At 25.5% G+C, this 21,269-nt stretch overlaps 1 protein-coding gene across 1 annotated transcript; it reads right to left on the bottom strand.

The window, feature by feature from the left end:
- Positions 1 to 12,457: 12,457 nt before the first annotated feature.
- Positions 12,458 to 19,910, bottom strand: LOC145842752 (protein yippee-like). The gene is made up of 4 exons (XM_082950228.1): positions 19,178 to 19,910; positions 18,643 to 18,686; positions 15,023 to 15,131; positions 12,458 to 13,649 (listed from the first exon to the last, which is right to left on the bottom strand). Exons 1-4 carry the CDS (start codon positions 19,283 to 19,285, stop codon positions 13,560 to 13,562), a joined length of 351 nt encoding a protein of 116 aa, XP_082806354.1. The 5' UTR covers positions 19,286 to 19,910; the 3' UTR covers positions 12,458 to 13,559.
- Positions 19,911 to 21,269: the final 1,359 nt, after the last annotated feature.

Below are 21,269 nucleotides of genomic sequence, written 5' to 3' on the forward strand. Positions count from 1 at the left end.
TTTGCAGTTACAACGGATGTTCAGCAAGCTGAAAAGATAAAACAGAGAGAATGAAAAACAAGAACCAAAACATTTAAGCAAATTTATAAGGTTATTGTATTTAGAAGAAAAGCATTTGAAACAATTGGAAGTCATTAGTTATCCTGGAGATCCTAAATTGAACTTCAAAATTCAAAGAGCTGTAAAAAATTGAACCTTGGTGTCCTTGTTGAAAAGATACAACATCAAAGTTCATCTGTGGGTAGACACAATTGCCATAAGTGAACGTTTGCATACAGATTTTTTCTAAAAAAGCAGTTACAGTCAAATTTGTAAGTAAATTTTCAACTTCAAAATAGCTTGTCATGAAGCCACTAATGGAAAATGCAAAAGAAGAAGAGAAAATAATAGTGGTACCTTACTTGAAGAACAGTAATATGAAGATGAATATAAGTAGCTACAATAAAAAGTCTTTATCATGAGGAGAAAAATTAGTTTATTTCCTTATTTCACAGAGCTAAGAAAATGTGTTCTCCTTAAGTTTTAGAGATCGAACTTAATGTTACAAAAGAAATGCTAAAAAAGAAGGGATATTCTAATCCTTTGATTGATAGAGTTTTTAAAACTGAAATTAATAGATTAAATTACATAAAACCTTATTGTCCTGAAAATTGTTTAGTTCTTTTAATTTTGCCTTATGCAGGTTAAGATCGACTCACATCGAAAGAAACATTAAGAAGTTTAGGGAAAAAGCGGCTTAACTCAGAGTTATTTTCACATTAAGTTCTGTTTTGAGTCTTTGAGGTATGATTTGAAACCTAATATCTAACAAACATAAAAGTTAAGTGGTTTACACGTTTAAATGCTGATGTTCAAACAGTTATATCGGTCATAACTCTAGGCACCCTGAAGCCAGAATTCAAGAACACATTCAAATGTGTGTAAGAGATCATATTAACAATCAGCCTAAGACAATTAAGATAGCAACTTCAAATGCAATCAATAGATCTTCATTACCAGAACATTTAATTGAAAATCCTATTTGTTGAAAAAGTTACAATGAAATGAAAATTAGAATATTAAGAAGTTGTAAAAATATTTTTTACCTGATCGAAATTGAGGCCATATACATTCTTTTAAATAAATCAAAGTTATGTAAGCAGAGAGATTTTGATTATTCATTATCCTTGTTTAGTTAATTAGTGCTCTTATGTTATGTTTGTTTGAAATTTTAATTACAAATTTTGCTTGATTGAATAATCTCTAACGCAATTATAAGGCTATAAGTTTAAAATTTCCTTTTTTTTACACAATGATGATGTAACACAATGATGAAATTTTTTTTAAATATATTTGAGTTTAGTTAAAGACCTTGTTTGTTTTTAATCCAGTACAACAGCAGACTAATGTTTATAAGTATAATGAATAATAAACTGTCCCCCATATTATGCAGTAACTTAAATTCAAGTATTAAAATTAAGATTTTAAGAAAACTGTAAAATAGAAACAATCTTTTTGCATTTAAGTATTGCTTTGGTAAACCAAGCAAAGAAAATGATTAAGAATTAACTTAAGGTTTTACAAACTATGTAATTTTAAAATCAACTTGCAAATTATTAGCTTACTTAAGTAATTTTAGTTACAAATAAATTTGAACTACAAACCATTTTTCCACCAGAGAAAGTTCAGTCAAATACCAGTCAGCTAATCCAGCATTTTCACTTTCATTATTTGCTGGTTGAATTTCTTATCCACATCACTGGTTTCTGTGCATTAACAGCTACGAGACATTTTGTAAAATTCTAATTTTGTTTAACTTAAGCAGTTGTCAAAAAGCTCAGTTATAATTGTTTAAGAGTCTACATGTAAAGATAAGTTGAATGACATAAAAAATATGACTTTACACTAAACTACTGTCAAAGCTAGTTTTTATTTACCTTTGCTGCAAACACTTGTTCAAATTTGCGATCAGTTTGCACACTCCAGATCATTGCCATTCATGACTTGAGGAGGGGCTGTTTAATTTATTAACCGTTTTTGAAAAAATATTACTTAAAAAATATTTATAATTAACTTCAGATGAATTACCTTGAGAATTTTTCACAATCACTTCCTTGGCTGAAAATTTAAAAATATTTGGACAACTTTTTTCGAAATTGGTAGACATTTAGTGGTTATTGGTTAAATTTTAATATAAACACCTTTGCTTGTTACAGTTGTAGTTTTAATTACAACATGACCTTTTAAAATTTTCGTCAATTATCCCTATATTTGTTTAATTACAAACCCAAGTATATGCATAATCAATTTACTTATTTTAATTTCTATAATTGACCAAAATTTAAAATTTCTACCCCACCCAATGATTTCACCCTTTACTATCTATTGCTATTAGTTTACTATAATTGTTTATCTCCCCCTTTTAAGAACCCTGGTTTATAATTAATGTTAAAAACTTTTACAGCTACCATTTTTTTAGTTAAGTTTTTTTTTGTTTGAACTAGTCGGTTGATAAATTTTTTTACCTTGTATCTTTTACATCAGGGTTTTCTCAAGTGGGCCAAATACAGAAACTTAGGGTGCCATAAGCATCAAATGGCTTAAAGTGGGGTAGAGGGGTGTGAGGTTGTAATTTAAAACTTACATTAGATATTCTGGAGTTTTTGGTAAATAGAAAAAAAATCTAAGGTGTTTTTAATAGCAGTTTTTTAAGAAATCTTTTCGGAGCCTTATGAAAATTTTTGGGACACTCTGTTTTACATGGTCATCTCTAAACGTCATTAGCATAACCTCATAGTTTATGTTACATTTTTTTATAATGTATAGTCAAGAATTAAATACCTTAACAGAAATACACAAGGTTTCTTGCAACAATTTAAATCTGATTTACTTTATCGTTCTAAATGTTTATTTACTGGTAAATTTTATTTGTATGAAACAGCTAACCTGCTAACTTACTTTTTATCTAGTTATTGAATTTAAGTCATTTTAAAAAGCTATCAATTAAGTGCTTAGTTATTATTTATATAACACTTAAATTATAAATATTTAAGCTGTTATCCTGAAAAACTAGTAGAATGAAAAGTAGTGAAAGAAGTGTAATTCACAACCCTTTTATAACAATTTTACAAGTGTTAATTTAAAAAAAAAACTGATTACACTTAGTTTTATACTAGAGCCTTGAAAGTAATAAAAATGGTTGTACAGGTGTCTTTTAGACTTATACTAAAATTAAGAAATACCCTTATTTGAGATTCACTAAGTTAAATAAAAAGTTTTTGACATTAAGTATGGAGATGAAGTTTTTTATTGCTCATTTTTTCAAACATTTGTTTTTTCTTTAAAAATCTATTCTCTCCTTTAATTTTAAGCAATTTAACTTTAACTTTCATGAACTTCTTGCAAAAATCTATTGAAAATATAAAAAATAAAAAGCATTTCAAGGCCATAAGTAAAAGGGGTATTTTTAAAATATCATACAATAAGATTGTTAGTTATTACATTGATATAAGTTTTTTAAAACGTTTAAAACTAGTTTTTTAAACTGTTGGAAAGATAGGTTTTTATTAAAGGATACTTTTTTCCCTCTTTAATTTGGACCTTCAATAAAGAACCTATTAAATTTATATTTTGATACCTCCTATCTCAAAAATTACGCTGAGTTTAGTCAAAAGTTGATAGAGACTGATAGCTAATATAAAACTCGAGAAAATAAATTCAACTAGTAAAAAAAATATTCAGCCCTCCATATACTTAATATTATTAACTTTAATTGAAGGTATCAGTTATTGCCTACCTATTTTGAATACCAAATTATTTTAAATATATAAGCGATTAAGTAACAACTTAATTTGTATTTTTACAAAACGTAACAAATTGAAAAAATTCTTTTTATTAAAAATCTGTCTAATTTCACAATATAGTTGTTTGATCAAATAGTAGTTTAATTTTCTGTTCAATAATGAAGAAGATTTTCAGTTTAGCTTTTAAATGACAATGAACATTATTTTTATAAAAATTCCTATATGCCCTAATAACTATATAGAAATGTGTGTTGATCACATTAAACATCTATTTGGTAGAGTCAAATCAGTTTACTTTTAATTGTAAAACACATCTATAAATATTTTAAAGGACATTACTTAATTGTTTTCTCAACTCAAACTAAGTTATTTAACTTGATATTTAGTTAGTATGATGTTCCACTTTTGAATTTATGTATTACTTAAGTATTAAACAAGGATCAAAATTTATTTTAACTTAATTAAACGACCATATTATAAGAACTTTTTTGTCCTTAGTCATCTTAAACTATTTAAATGGTTTCTTATTAGCTTAGTAGTTATAAAATTGTTATTATTTTATCCTAGCAATATGTAATAATTATACTATGACTTTTTAGCTTTAAGAGTAAAACAACCAAAAGATTCTCTCCGTGCATTAGGCCCTAGAATCAAATATTTTGACCATCTTTTTTATTGTTTAATAAACCATTTTGAAAAATCTAATGAAAAATAGCATATTTGTTAAATAACAACTATAAAATTCAAATTATTTTGTAAATTTATTCTAAATTTGATAACATTTCTTAACTTTTTTTATAACATAAAATCAAACTAGACTTAATTGTAAAAGAAAACTTAGCCCTTAGGCTATTCGAAACAGCTAAAAAGGTCTAATATACTAATACAAAATCTAAAATTGAATCTAAATTGAAAGGTAACAATAAATACAATATAGTTGTTTTTAACTTAAATGAAACTTTTAATAAACTATAAGATTTGTAAAAAGTTTTAGATAATATATTTATTAAGATGAAACATTTCATTCTAAATGTTTTTTAAATTTTAAATTTAATCAGTGTCAATTTTCTCTTTTAATATATCAGCATTTATTCTCGCAAAAAAAAACTACATTGTAGTGATTTCAAAAAATTAATTGGTTATATTGACAATAGATAAAAATTTTATAAAATAAAAAATATAAAAAAAAGTTCATTTTTTGGTTTTTAAAAAACACCTCATAAACTGAACAATTCTTACAATAAAATTGTTTGTTATCATAATAAGGTTTGAAAAATCTGAACAACTTCTTAAAATTGTTGAAAAAGCAAAACTTATATTGATTTTTTTTTATTTGCTTCAATAAGGAGCTTATTCAGCTTACATGGAACCACTAAATCTCTTTTATCAAAAAAATTATTTTTGTACTCAACAAAATAACTTCAAATTGTATAAACATGGTTGATTCCTATGCCCTTAATATCTATTAAATTGTTGATGAAATTACCAGTTTTCTAACTATTTTGAACTACAAATATCATACTATATTTAAGCCATGTAAGCTAAAGGAATGAATATATAACTTACTAAAATAGTAAAAAAATACTATTTCACTAAAAAACAAACTTGTCCTTAAGTTTTTTAAGCTACAGTTTTTAAACTTAATTAGTCTAATTTTTCACAAATAAAGTTTGAAATGAATCACTTCTTTAAAAATTTTGCTGTATTTTTTCACACAACTACAAGTTGTTCCTACTATTGAAAAGAAGATTTCCTAAAAATTTCAAGTTAATTGTTTTAAAATAGTAAGAAATACATTTTAAATATGTTTTTTATTCCTACAAAACTTTCAAACTTTTTTTGCATGTAATTGTACCTGAACTTATAAAAAATAAATATTTTTCTAACAATTTAAGTTTTTTTGCTATACTTTCAAATGAGGATAAATGTTACTTTAAAAAAAAATATTTATGAATCAATAGAAAATGCCCTTAATTTCAATAAAAAATGGTGTGTTGTTAACGTTTTACATTTATATTGTATATTTTGATTCAGTTTAAACTATGTAAATTGACTTAGTTTCAACTTATTTGATTTAATATTTATTTTTAACGTTGAGTTAATGTGTAACTTGATATTGAAACAAGTAATTTAGATACTTAATAATTAAGATACTAATAAGCATTTTATTAATTTATTTGACTTCAATGGCTTGAAAGCTTACTTTGAGTTTGATATTTTTAATTATTTCGTTTTTACTAAATTTTAATTGTTAAATTAGTTTTACAAAAACAAATGACTTTGCAGCCTAAAGATAAAATGACAATTAAGGAAAATACAGTGAAATATAGTAGATTTGCTAAATAATGTGTAAAAATATAATGTTATTTATGTAAAATGAACTTTTTCTTTTAATCTGGTCATTGGTTTTAATCTTACAAACTCAGAGAGTTTTCAAAACCCCTACACCACACAAGAAATAAGGCATTAGTTGAATAGAACTAACATAAACATTTTTTATTAAGCTTAGGAGATTCTAATAAGTTAAACAATTTCATTGAACATTTTGAAAAAGAATAATAAAATAAACCAACCTTCATGTTCCATAGTTGTAGTTCTCAAAATAAAAGATATTTGTTGCATTCATTGAGTTTGAATTTGAAATCCGTGAAAGCAATCAGCGTAAATTTAATCATGTTTTAAATTCCCCTACAACAAGTTCTTTCATCAGCGTCAAAAAATATAAAGATTACTTTTCTTCTAAAAACTTTACAAATTGTGCTCAAACAAGTTTTTTGTAATTTTCTATAAAATTTACCAGTAAATAAGAAATATTATATGTAAAAAATAGTAACCGACTGAGTCCAGATATAGCGGAATCCAAGTTTTATTATTTTGAAAAATCAAACTAAAAAAATAAATTAACCTAAAAAATAGTTGCCTCGAGCAGAGTTGTCAAAATTTTCTATATGCCAATTTCGCACAGAAGTATAAAAACCTAATTGCTTTAAATAAAAAAATTACGTTCTAGTAAAAAAGGCAACTCATTTTCTCAAGTCAGGTGTCAACAATTTGTTAGCCAAGTTACCTAAGCACTTTAATTTGTAGACTAAATAATTTTTTAGTATTAGTTGTTATAACCTATTAAAATTTAATGGCTTCTAAATCTAATTGTACTGTAATCTTATTGTATATTGTTTCGTATACTCCTATTTTTTAAACACTTTACTTTCTATTCCTTTCGAAATCTTCTAAACCAGGGTTTCCCAAACATTTTCAAATGGCCCCTTTGAAAATTTAAAAAGCTATGGCCCCCTTTCAACAAGATTGTTCAAAAAAAACTACCATTAGAAAGCTAAGACCTTTTTTTTTTTTTTGCTCTTCATCAACAACTCCAGAATATCAGTGTGAGTTTTAAAACTACCATTAAAAACACCTTATAATCTTTTATTTGTTTTTTTTACTCTTCATCGAAAACTCCAGAATATCTAGTGTAAGTTTCGAAACTACTAACAAAAACACCTAAAACCTTTTTATTTCTTTTCTTTACATCAACAATTCAGAACGTCTAAGGTAAGTTTTAAATTATGACCTCATGCCCCCCCCCCTGTGGCCATTTCGCAAACTTTAGGAAACCCAGATATATGTAGTAATTAGTATTAATTATCAGAACTAGGAAATAACCGAATCTAAAGTAAAAATATTAACCCTTAAAATGACTGTTAACACTTTATAATTTTGTTCTTCAGTAGTTAAAGAGTTTTCATTCGAAACAAACGAATATTTTTAAAATATTTCTATCTTGAAAACTAAGTGAAACCTATATTTGTGGAAATAAATTAAAGAACTAAATTTTTTTTACAACATTAATTTGTAGCAAAATTAAGTATAAAATTGTATTTTCCTAGAACAACTAAAACTATTTATTCAGATTAAACTTTGATAATATTTAGTTGTTTTGTAGTGTTTTTTTAATTTTTTTAAATTATAAATTTTTTACTTTACTTTTTACTTGAAATTAGAATAAAACTGAAAAAAAAAATTTTAAACTTTAAATTTACAAAATGTTATTAGAACTGTTCAAGTAAAGGTCAGTACAAGTTTTTTGTTTGAATAACACACTTTATTTTCTTATATTATTATTGTTTATTAAACGATTATAAAAAAAAGCTAAAAAAAAGTTGATCTAAGGACCTGATGTACAAAGGAACCTTTTGGTTATCGAACAGTTACCACATGCTTATAAAACTTCTCACGAGCTATTATGCAAAAATTTCTTTATCGTCTTAAAATCTAAGTGTTTAGTAACAAAAAAATTAACTAAACAAAATGAAAGAAAAGAAAAATAAACAAAAATTAACTAAACTTTGTGTATTTTTAAACTTGTCTGATAACATAAGAACTAGGTATATATATATATTTACGACTTTAAATTACCTTATAAAAGGAGATAAACAACACTGTTAGCAAACATGTGAATACTTAAATGATGACACACAACTTCTTTAAAAAAGGTAAAAATGTGTTACGCCGAAATACTTTTACGATAAATTTTATCAGTAGTTTGTGCTAAAAGTTATTTTTTTAAATAATTTTAGTTGTAGAAAAAACAAATTTTACATTTGAATTGATATATAAACTATTGTATAAATTTTTAATTATTTTAAAGAAGTAAATTCTACTATAACTCAACTTAACTTTTATAAATGAAAACATAAACATAAGTACTGTAACATTTATGCACTTAACAAGAAAAAAAACACAAATGTAATGAATAATAATAATAACAAGAACAACAAGTTTACTATTATTTTAAAATATACACTTTTATGTTTTAAATACTTTGTCTAAAATTGTAATAAAAAAAAGCAAACAATTTTTGCAAACATAAAAACGAAGAGTTTTTTCTCTTTTTTTTTCGATTTCATTAGTAACATAGTTTTTTTAACATATGTTTTCTTGAATAGTTTACTATTTAAATAAGAACGTCCCAAACTTTTTTTTTAATGGCTCACTTTAAAAAAATTATAAAAGCCATGGCCACTTTCAACAAAATTATTCAAAAAAAAAAAAACTTTCATTAATAGCCTAAGATTTTTGTTTGTTTTTTTTGCTGTTCATCAAGAACTCTAGAATATCTACTGTAAGTTTCAAAACTAACATTAAAAACAATTAGAACTATTTGTTTAATTTTTTTCTCTTCATCAACAACTCAAGAATATCTAGTGTAAGTTTCAAAATTACTATTAAAAACACCTAAGACCATTTTTTTGCTCGTCTTCAACAACTCCAGAATATCTAGTGTAAGTTTCAAACTACCATTAAAAATACCTAAGACCATTTTTTTGCTCTTCTTCAACAACTCAAGAGTATCTACTGTTAGTTTTAAACTACGGCCACATGGCCCCCCTGTGGCTCCTTTACTGCTCATGGCCCCCAAGGGGACCACTAGACCTACTTTTGGAAACCCTGTTCTAAACTCATAGTATAGCTAAATAATGTCTACTTCGTGTAATTTTACAATTCTTAATTAAATTAAACTCAAGTTTCTGCAGTTTTTGTGTTGAATTATTAATTAACTTTACTTAACATGATACTTTATTAACAGTAAGTTTTAATTCATTAACTTTAAATCTTTAGAAATAAGCTTTTTGTTCATAGAATTAATATATTTAACGTTTTTTCATAAATGCGTTGTAAATTAGTTAGAATTAACCTTAAACTAAGTAAGCAACTTGTTCTTACTAAGTTATCAGAGAATGATTAAACTTTTCATTATTCAGCTTAATTTTTTTGTTTCTAGAAATTTACAACTACATAGAAAAAATTAATTGGTTAGTTTAAGAAAAAAACGTGCAAATTGTATTTATAGTCTTGTATTTGTCGTGTGAAGTGGATTGGAGCAAATGCTAAATTAATTTAAAAACTAGTTATATTATTGTAAGGCTGTCAAAATTACTATTTTCTAAATTAAATTATTTCTGCAAACTATTTGATGTAATTGTCGTGTTTTTATTTTTCCAAATTAGATTTAAAAATTTTCTACCTATGAGGTATAATAATAAGTTGTAAGTTTTTTACAGCCTCTAACAAAAACACCACGCTTCCATCGTTAGGATCTGTATTAACACAATATGAACTAGCTTCTAAGTTTTGAATATTTTAGAGTCTAGAGTAATTATTTAGAAACTTATAGAATCAATTTTAACTCTAATATTTTTCTTTATCATAAACTCTTTATTTTATGTTGTTAACTTATCTGATTTATGTGAATTGTAACGAATAACTTGTTAGGTATTCTAAATTGCATTTTATAGGGAAACTGTTTAATTTCCTTAGTTTATCCAAAATTTTTAAAACGTTTGATTAAATTCAAAACCTTTAAACCATAACTTGTTTATATAATTTTTATAAATCTTTTATTGCTTGAAGTGAAGATAAGTAAAATACTAATTAAATTTTCATTACGAGCATCATTTAGCAATAATTATTTAGAAAGTTTTAACTTATTGGTATCCGGACGATTAAAAAAAAAAACAAATCCTTGTCTAAGCATGCGATTGATCCTAAAATACTTAATTAAGAGAGATAAGAAAACACGTACCCAACATAACAAACATATAAAAACAAAAGTATAATTCAAACGTTTTAAAGGACAAGATAGAGGCTACAAATAACTTTTACTTGATTGTTTTTAATAATTATTTTTTAATGTCGTTTACGTGTAATTTTCACTTTTTGTTGAACACTGCGAAACTTTTTAATTAACTTTTTATTAGTACATCACGGTTTCCCAAAGTGACCACTTGGGGCCATAAGCAGCATTAGGGGCTAAAGGCGCGAGGGGCTAATACTCTGAATATTCTTGAATTGATGATGAAAAGACAAAAAAATAGTGTATTTGATAGTTCTATCTAAGGGTACATGTACTTCGGATTTTTTCTAGTCAAATTAAATTTATAGTTACAAATAAAATAACTATTAAAGGTAGATATAATACATTTCGTTTCAGTTATTACCCTTTTAATGTTATAAAAAATAACTGTAATTAGTTGTTTTTTATATTAGTTGTGTTTTCTTTATACTAACAGTTACATAAAAAGTTAGTAAGTATCAGGGACGTAGCTAGCTCAAAAAAGTTACGAATCTGCAAAAATTAAAATATCTGAAATAACACGTCCTAGCGGTAACACAGCAATCTAAACTACCTCTAATGTTTTTGAATTTAATCGAAAAAATACAGTTATGTTAATACATCAAAAATGGAATGTTATAGTTTGAGTGATAACTGTATACTCAATTTCATTTGTCTCAACACCCCTACGACTCTTTATGTCATGCCACTTGTGTAAACCCAGAAAACATTCATTAAAAATAAGTATTAAAATAACAATTTAAAAAATTATATTTAAAATTAAACATTTAACGTAGTTAATAGTTTAAACAAGTGTTATGCAAATTTTTGAAAAATAAAATTGATTTTTTTTGATTTTTGAAGCTACAGCTTCAATAAAGCAATTTTGCAATGCAGTTTTTTGACAAATTAAAGCTTTAACACGCTAAATGTTACAATTAGAATGTATTTAATTTGTTTAATTTTTACACACTAAAAATGATAAAGAGTATATATATGTCAAATTTATTTCTCAGGACTGCATAACTAAGTTTAAATGAAAACTAAAAGCTAAGAAGGCAGAGTCTTTTCAAGCTGAAATAAAAGCAAGTTTTTTGCACATAAGTATACGTTTCTATAGATTTGCAGAAACGTACCAAGCTACGTCCCTGGTAAGTATTATGGTAATATCGATCGGGTGCACGACGAACAATTTAAATTCTATATAATTTGTTTCGTGGACCACAACTCAAAAAATAACATGTATTCGAAAAAATTAAGCGTATGTAGGTCTTTTAGTACCTACTAAAATCATTTTTATCGATAACTTTTTTTTAATACTTTCGGCTATATGGCTAAAGTAAATTTTAAAATAATAATATTAATAAATTCTTCTTTTCTTAAAACATAAAAAAGTGTTAGTACAAGTACAAAATTATTCTATATATATATATATAGAGCTAAAAAAGTGACTATTTATTGCTATAAAAAGATATGTGTTTAATTTTTTGTTTTACTTAACCCTTACAGTCCAATATAAAAAAAAATATTTCATACAAACTACAAAGCTTAAGAATTTATGAAAAATTATAATTCTGAAATTTTATTTTTTCAATTTTAATCTAAAACTGTAGCCCTGGTAAAGATCAATCTAAAAAAATTATTTGATCTTAAAGAATTTAAAATACACAAACTACTTTAAATATAATAATTTAGTGTTAAATAATTAGAATTCAAATGAAAATTCTTATAACTAGCATATAAAATTTAAAAAAAATCTAAATACATAACGTTGAGATTTAGACGACAAAACTATTTCTTCTACAGGAACATGACACTTCTTTTACAATTAACTGTTATAAATAGAAACTTTGTAAGCTACGAAGTTATAGTTCAAAAAAAACTTATTTCTTTAATCTAAAAACAGATTAAACTAGTACAAATTTAGTTTAAATTGATTAAAATTTAGTTCAAAATGTTCATGGAAGATATATACTTTACAAAAACAACAGTAATTTAGGAGAGGTTATGCAGCAAAAATATCTTACTATGTTTCTAAAATATATAAAAAACTAATTTGTTTGATTCTTTTTTTTATTAAAAAACGATACAAATGTACAAAGCTACTGATGTAAAAATAAAACGAGTTCACAACAAAAAGTGTAATTCAATCAGTAAAATGCATTATAACTCAGCTTTATACAAGAAAAAAAACTCAACAATAGAAAACATCGTAGTTGTCACACATAACGTGTAATAACACTATCATGATAAAAGTCCTTTTGAAATCAACAATTAATTACATTTGTGGACTTAAGTAATTTTGTAAAATGCTGTTTTACACAATTGTTTGCAGTATCATCATTTTAACCAATCAAAATCACTGTACTAGTTTCAAAGGCAGTTTCAAATATTTTTTGGCAGAAGAAAAGCTACTTTTAGTTAGTTGTGTTAAATGTCGTGTATACATTTTAATTTTGTTTGGAAAATGATTCAATTTTAAACTGTAAAATATTTTGGTGTTAAAAAGTATTTCAAACTTTCACAATCTTAAAACACTTTCAGCTTCAAATAGGTCTGATTTTAATACAAGCAGATAAATTAGACTATTATTTTTTAAACTTTGTGATTATGTTCATTTCAAAATACAAGTTTTTAGTTAAATGTTTTAGATTTAAAATTGATCACAGAATTAAATTAATAAAATTTAACTTGTTAAAATTAAAAATATGTGCATTAAGCAACTCTAAAAGCTATTAGTAATGAAATTATCAACAAACTGATTGGTCGCTAAAATTTTTGCAAATAACATCGATATGTACAAAGTAGTTCACAGCAAAATAGAACAAAACACAAAAAAGCGCATTCACAAAAAAATTCATTAAAAAAACGACAATTTGCTTCACACATTATGAAAACAGTTTTCTATTTTTACAAATTGTTATCTGACTGAATAAACTTAATCAACAAAAACATCGGCGAAAGTCTGCAGAGCAGAAGCCTGGGCTTTCGTATGCCGTGAGACAAGCTCAAGTTTAACAAAAAGGGTCGATTATGCCAACTCGTTCGAATGTGTTTAAAATACAAGATAATCTAGATAATTTTTGTCAGAACTCAAGTGTTAGCAAGTAACGAAGCAACAACAAACACTTTTGAAACAGTAACATTTTAGTAGTGTAATTAATTCAATTCCAACGGTTGTCCTTCACCATATGTATGAGCTCGATGATGAACTTTCCTTCCTTGTATTTCTGACTGCTCTCGTATGCGCGTTCCTAACAAAAAATTTTATTTTTATTAAATAAAAGTTTTAAAGATGGTTTTTTATAGTAATACTATACCAGCTATTTTGGAAGCTGTTAACTGTCTTGTTACTTTGTTGTGGTTTACATTTCAATTAGTAAACTATGACAACATTAAAAAACAAAATAAATTTTTTTAAATATATTAAATAAAATTCTTTCAAAACATTTTATAACTTTGAAAGCTTAAGTTTTTTTTTATGGAAACAGTTTAAAGTACTATAGAAAGTGGTCATATCAGCTCATTTATATCTAGTTTGAAAATAATAAAAAATTCTAACTTATGTTTACGAACGTAAGTATTGTTATGTTTTAACAAAACTATACAATACTTAAATAATTGACTTTAAATAACTAAAAAAAATTACATTTATTTAAAACTAAAGCATAAATTTTCAACAAATTTAACACTAAAGATCTAACTTAATAAAAAGTTTATAACAGAATTTAGCATTACAGAAAAGAAAATGTTAGTAAGTGTAGTAAAAAAACTTTTAAAACTGTGAATATTTCGTCATAAATTATATTTTTAATAACTTTAAATACTCTTTCATATCTAATGTAGGTAAAAACTATATTTAGAATAACTAAATTAACTTCACATTTTCAGTTATATCATTAGTTCTAAGTTGTTAAAGAAAAACAAGCAATAAAAAAAAATGTATCAAAAATTACAACATCATTTATCCTTTATGATTAAAAAAAAAAATTGTATATAACATTTAAAAGTTAATAGTTTATTAATTTTTCTTGTTTCGTTTCTATTGTGTCTTATAAATATAATTTTTACTAAATCAAAGTATTATTGTTTAAATTACGTAAATTAAACTATCGTAAGTTATGAAACTTAATACTGAAAATGTCACTAAATCAATAGTTTTCTCCTTAAATATTACAAAAACACAATATGAAACTTAAGATCTTTGAAGCAAAAAACTGATAACTAGCCTGAGTTACATCAAAACTAATACAAAAGTATTAAAGTAATGAGAAGTTAAGAAAAATTAAAAAAGTTACAGCTGAACATATAAATTTTAATTTAAATAGCTGAACACATAAACATTAACAAAAAAAAAAACAGTTGACGGGTTAGAAAAAGATTTAAAGTCACAAAAAAAAGCTTGAGTTTAAAAAAAATCTAAGCTAGCATGCATTAAACAAAACTGAGTTAGCCTGAGCTTTTTTAAACTTTTAAACTAGCCTGAGTTATTCTGAGTGACCCTTTTAGCATTTTTACCAAAAAATTTTATAAAAAAAATTATTTTAATGATAAATAAGAAACTCTTCAGTCAAAAACTATCAAACTTTAATTAAAACTTTATGCAGCATTAACATATGCAACCAACATATTTCCAGCCGAGGTTGGTGCCGCAGCACTTGCAGAATATGTCGCAAACCGCGTGCCTCCCCGTCAGCAGAATGCGTTCTTCCGGGCAACCGCTGTTCACGTTCACCCTGCACAATACAATTTATAACTAAGAACTAGAAAAAAATTGCATGTTGACATCAAGCATACACTGTATACATACATTGTATGCAGGTCCAAAAAACTAATTCCAATATTTCAGACATTTGTAGCAAGTAATTAAATTTAAAGTGCTCTAAAGCTAAAATGAAATTTATCTATTGAAACTAACCAAACTACTTTTTTTAAAGATTTTGTTGTTTATTGTACAACTGTTTAGAGGTAGGGAGTACATCACATTTTTTTGTTCATATTTAAAAATACATATGAGCACATATGATTTGGATGTGCTATTGCTTCATTAAGAAGAATGTTAAAAAAAAAATTTGCCAAAAAAAAAATGCTGCCTAGTATCACATATTATTTGATTTTCTGACTTAAACAGTAATGAAATCACTTATATATGTCCTAGACTTATAATTTATATCTTAAATGAAAGCTTATAATTATAGGCATACATTTAAAACATTTCAACTGCTTTTGATGTATTATGACGTCATAATTACACAAAATGTTCAAATTTTGTCAGTAAAATTGTACTTTTTTTCTAATATAAAAGGCAATTTTTTCTTTTTTTGTTTTTACATTTATTTTATTTTTTCTTTTGAGTGTAAAATGTGTGGAGTCAGCTAGCCATAAAGATATTACTAATTTAATGTCATTTCAATTGCATTGTAATGGACTGCTGCAATTACTTACATTAATCATTATTGAACTCTGTTAAACTTATTTAGAATATTTAGAGCTTGCTGCACTTATGAGAAATGAGGCTTAAAATCAATGATGCAACATTTCATTAATAACATAACAAAATACATGTTTATGTTTGCAGTTACTGTGTGTTTTGTGTAGCTAATAGATGTAACTCATGAACTCATCTTGAACTTATTTGTATTTGCTAGATTTAGGTTTTGTTTAAATATAAAGTTAATAATTTGAATTGCATGTTAATTGCTTAGAGTTACTTGAGTTACATTTAAATGTTTAACAGTTTATTAAGCCTTTTACAGTTTATTACTCACTAAAAGATTTTTTTTTAACTTTTAGTTAATTTTAGAAAGGTATAAACTTTTATCTTTATAATATACAAAAGCTGAAACCTTGCTAAGAGCTAAATACACATAGTTGAATTACATTTGACTAGGTATTAAGTTGATGTTGACTATTATTTAAGTTTACTAAACTAAACTAAAAGTTTTCAAAATAGTTTTAGTAAACGCAGGTTTACTAAACTTGGGTATTCTGCAGCATAAATTTTGCAAAGCCTTTCGTTTATTTCCATGCTTATAAATGAAACACATCTAAGCAACCAACATGTGGAAGTTGTCAAAATACTGCTTGACTACTTAGAATTTATAGTGACTGAGCTTGAGGAATTTTCTTACTTTTACTCACAAGGTGACACTACCTTTTTTACACTTTGTTGAGATTAGCTCTCAAAAAGACCTTCTCAAAGTATTTCCTAAGCTGTATGGAGATCTCAGCAATGGAATAATGAACACTTTGTATGCCTATGTGATACATTATCCACATAAAAAGGTGATAAAGCCAATTTTTGGGTTGTGTAATGAAATTCTTAATAAGATGCTGCCCAAGTTTTTGATTGCCAAACAGGATTTGAAAACTTTTGTTTGCCAAATTCACCACGTGCTACTGAGCTCCACTTATTAACTAATAAAGAACTGGCAGGACTGCCAACCAATAACTTAGAATCTGAAAGGCACCTTGCTGGATTTGGAAAGCCTGCAGCAGTAGCAATGTTTAGGAACAAATGCTTCACAGCAGAAGGGTAATAAATGACTGTACATAACTTATATCTGATTTTTACCAAACTAAACATGAACATTTTTTTGATAAAGTTGTAAATTTTCTGAATGAGATGGAGCAAAGGTAGGTAACAGAACAAAAAGTTTTAAAGCTTAAACAGATAAAAGAAAAAAAGTGAAAAGGAGAATAAAAGGGATCAATACGTGCAGAAGCATCCCAAACTGTGTAAAAACTGGGGTGGGCCTGTAGTGAGCGCGGAAGAGCTGCGTACTATTTTAAAATCCCATCCTGATCAAATTGAAGTTATTGTTTGTGTTGTGTTAATTTACTTGAGAGAGTCACACAAATCTGAAGTGTTATACAAACCAGAACTGTTCAAAGTAAGTGGTAATAAACACGTGGAAAGACTCCTAAATTTATGTGCTCTTGTTATAGAAGATGATAAATGCTCTCAGTCTCTGTTCATTACCAACAAACACTTATGCAGCATTAATTGTAGGGGCTTCTTCCCGCAGTATATAAAATGAAAAATGAAGATATTTTGCTAGAGAATTATTATGTCACATTAATTAGTGAAGGATTGTCATACACATGGTATAATGCTACTTGTGAAGGTAAAAATGATGATTGAACTTTTAAGATGGACCACCTCATGAGAGTTGGAGATGGAAATAATTTGAAGTGAAACAACCCAACTAAATGTGATTTGCTGAACTTGCATATATATTCTATTGTTAATTGTAAAATTGAAGGGGAATGGAATCATGTTTCTAATGAAAGATCTATTACTTTTTCACTAAGGAACCATATCCAAATAGATTTTTTAGTAAAACAGATGTCTTTTACAGAAAGGGAATGGATAGTTTTTTTTTAACTCTTTAAAAGTATTATGTTTACCTAATTATTTCAAACAGATAGTCCATTAGATTTTATCAATCATGTGACAGTATTTTCTATACTAAAATTTTTAAAAGTATTAGTCATTTACAATAATGTTAAGTGTTAATACTAAACGATACAGTACAATGTTCTTTATTTCTTTGTTAAAGTTTTTATTTTGAATTCATTAAGTTAATCTGCCATACAACATTATCTTGCTGATGATAGATCATAACTTTTTAATATTTATTTAATTTGTTGTAATGATAATTGAGTAATTATTTAAGGGTGTTTTTAATACTTAAAGCTAAATTAACTATGACATCAAATATCCCACTAATATACATACCACACTACCTAAATTTGTAAAGGTAAGTAAGAATACCTATAAAGTTTTGTTTTACAATAAAACTTTTTATTATAAACACTAATATTTTGTGTTTTTATTTTTCTAAGAAGCATCATTTTATATGAAATTTGCATATTAATGGTAATTATGACATTGTAATACATAGAAAGCACTTAATATGTCTTGAAATCTATGTCTTTAAGTAAAAGTTTTCATTTAAGATAAAAATTATAAGTCTAGGACATGTATTAGTGATTTTATTACTGTTTAAGTCAAAAAATTGAAAAACATGTGATTTTTGGGGTTGAAATTAGCTTTTTGGGCGGATTTTTTTTTTTGCAATTTTTTTTTTTGATTCTTCTTCATGTTACAAAAAAAAACATAAAAATCATATGTATTCATAAGTCCGTAAACATCACCTAGGTATTCCCTACCCCTAAACTGTTACATGGAAAAAAGTAATTGTAATTTAAAACCAATAAATAAAAATATGTTGAAAAACTCACACATCATCAAACAGGTAAGCTCTTCCTTGACTTCCTTGGAATGACTGCAAATTTTTTTTATAATAGTTTAAATAAATAACCCATCTAATGTATAATGAACTAAAATTAGTACTTTTATGTATTTAAAAGTAGTACTTCAAGTGAAGAGTTAAACATTTTTTATCTATAAATTAAAAATTAATCAATTCAAAGGTAGTATAATGACTATACTACTTTTACACAGAAATATTCAACAAAAAAATTACAGCAAAAATCAATAAAAATTTATAGAGCTTTTTAATTCAAAAATAATACTTGTTTCTAAATCTATTTTTCTAATAGCTTTAAATATTACAGAAGTTAATGTTTAAAAATTTAATACAAATTATAAAAAATTGATTAAATAAAAGTTTTAAATCAAGTTGTTACTGATGCATAGTTCCAAACCTTAAAAAATAAATATAATATTGTATACTTAAGCTAAAACATAATAAAAGTTAAGTTTAATCAAATTAAAAAAAAAAAACTTCAGCTGCATTATAAGTTTAAGCATTACTTTTGAAACTAGAGAAGCATGTCCGGCCAAATGAGCTCTGCAGTGGACACAAGAATATGTTCTGTAACAATCCCTCGTCAGATACTCTTGAAATTTGGTTTTTACCATTTTTAACAACTTAAATATAGCTAAGTTTTTTTACACATGTTAAAATAAAAATTTACATAGTAAATGAATTCAAGGTTGCTTGTCTTTAAGTAAAAAAAAATTCCTTAGTCATTCTGATTTTTTTTCAATTTAAAGTAAAAAGTTTTCTAAACTTTTCAAAATATATATGAACCTAATTCTTTAACAATATTTGTAATAAATTAACAGAATACTGAAACTTAGTAATTAAATCTCATTCAAAATCTATAAAAGATATGTCCTGAGTTTCAAACAAAACATTAAAGCTAGAGTATTGAAAAAATCTTAGTATCCTAAGCTGTTCTGCGCAACCAAATAAGGTCATCCTAAATTTTCAAAAATTTTTGAGTTTTATCAAAGTTTTACAAAAAAATATCCTGAGTTATCCTGAGCTAGTGGCAACCCTGTAAGTTATAAAAAATGTTTTAGCTTAGCAAAAATATTACATTATCTGTTAAAAAAACAGGAAAAATATAAAAAAACAACAAAAAGAAATTAAAACTTTCTTTTAGGATAATATGTTAATCAACTCATGCATAACTATAGAAATTACAGTTAAGTAAAGAAAAAATAATTTCAAAATATAAGCTTTTAAATATTTTTCAAAAGTACCATTAGTTCTTGATAATAAAAAGAAACTAAAAAACTAGAAAAACAGTAGAAGATGAACGTATATAATCTTCAAGTATAAATTATAAGAAAACAATTTAGTAAATAATAGTAATTACATTATATTTTTATCATATAAAGAATTTGTTTACCAATTTTAAATACTGAGTTTCAACTCATGCACTATACAAGGTTGTATATCGTGCTCATTTTTGGTTGCAGGGCTGCCACTACTTTGAGGCCGAAAATTCAGTCTGAGTTACATCAAACTAGCCTGAGTCAGACTGAAATATAAAAAAATTGAAATTAAAATTTAATTTGAGTATAAAAGGAAAAAAGAATCAAGCTTAAGCATCTTAAAATATCTGAGTAACAATGAAAGGACTGATAAAAATACAATTTTTTAGAGAAATTAAAGATAAAAAAAAAAAATAGCTTTTGGAAAAGCATCTGAACAAGCATGAGTGTGGTAAAAAAATGAAACTTCTCAGAGTCAGCCTCAGTTAAAAAAAATAGCCTAAGTTATCCTCATTATCTTAAGTGTGTTGCAGCCCAGTAAATGTTTAATAAATATTAAATGCATAAGCGGAAAGGGGAAATTACTATTTTCCCTACTATTATTTTGTTTTGTAGAATTTTAACTAAGCTATAATTGGCTTTTAAGATCTAATTATTTTTTTTAAATATAATCAGCTTAAGTTGGAGAGTACAACAGGTTTCTTATTGGAGGAGAAAACTAAAACGGCAAACAAATATTGGTTATGGTCGGTTTTAGGGGCGCGTATTTTACTTATTAAATTCATCTTTTTTAAAGGTACTTTTTAACTTAATGTTCAATTATTTATATTAGCAGGGCTACGCCCTACTAATATTTACATTATATCCAAACGATTTAGTAAATTATAATAACATATATAATTAGAAAAAGTTTCTATTAATTAAATTTTGAACTAATGACAAGGTTAACTTTATAATACGTTAAAAAAAGCGTTACAGCTTTAATAAAAAGATATTTAAGATTATCAACGACTATTCCTTTATGTAATTGTTTTTATTTTACCCCTAGTTCTTACCCTCGCTCGGTAACTTATTTATTTTTTTCTTATTAATATTTTTTAATAACTTTTCTTTACTAATACTATTATTCGGTAGTTTTTTTTCTTTTTAATTAGTTAATTTTTGTTTATTCATTTTCTTTTTTAATTTAATGATATTTATAAACTAACCTTTATTTTGACTATCACTGTTACCTCTAATCCTTACCCACGTCAATAACAGTTTTTTAATTTTTATTAAGTTGTCTTTCAGTTTTTTTTTTAACTCTCGTGCAAAATTGACTTTAGGTGTAAAATTGTCT

The sequence above is a fragment of the Thalia democratica genome, chromosome 8 (assembly GCF_965202585.1).
Source record: "Thalia democratica chromosome 8, ktThaDemo2.hap1.1, whole genome shotgun sequence".
Taxonomy (NCBI): domain Eukaryota; kingdom Metazoa; phylum Chordata; class Thaliacea; order Salpida; family Salpidae; genus Thalia; species Thalia democratica.

What these genes read in the sequence shown, in the direction of transcription:
- LOC145842752 (XM_082950228.1), bottom strand. Translation starts at nt 19,285, where the DNA reads ATGGTAAAAACCAAATTTCAAGAGTATCTGACGAGGGATTGTTACAGA. An exon ending in GCTTACCTGTTTGATGATGT is followed by an intron (nt 15,132 to 18,642) that starts GTGAGTTTTTCA and finishes TGTATTGTGCAG; the next exon opens with GGTGAACGTGAACAGCGGTT. An exon ending in CCAACCTCGGCTGGAAATAT is followed by an intron (nt 13,650 to 15,022) that starts GTTGGTTGCATA and finishes ATTTTTTGTTAG; the next exon opens with GAACGCGCATACGAGAGCAG.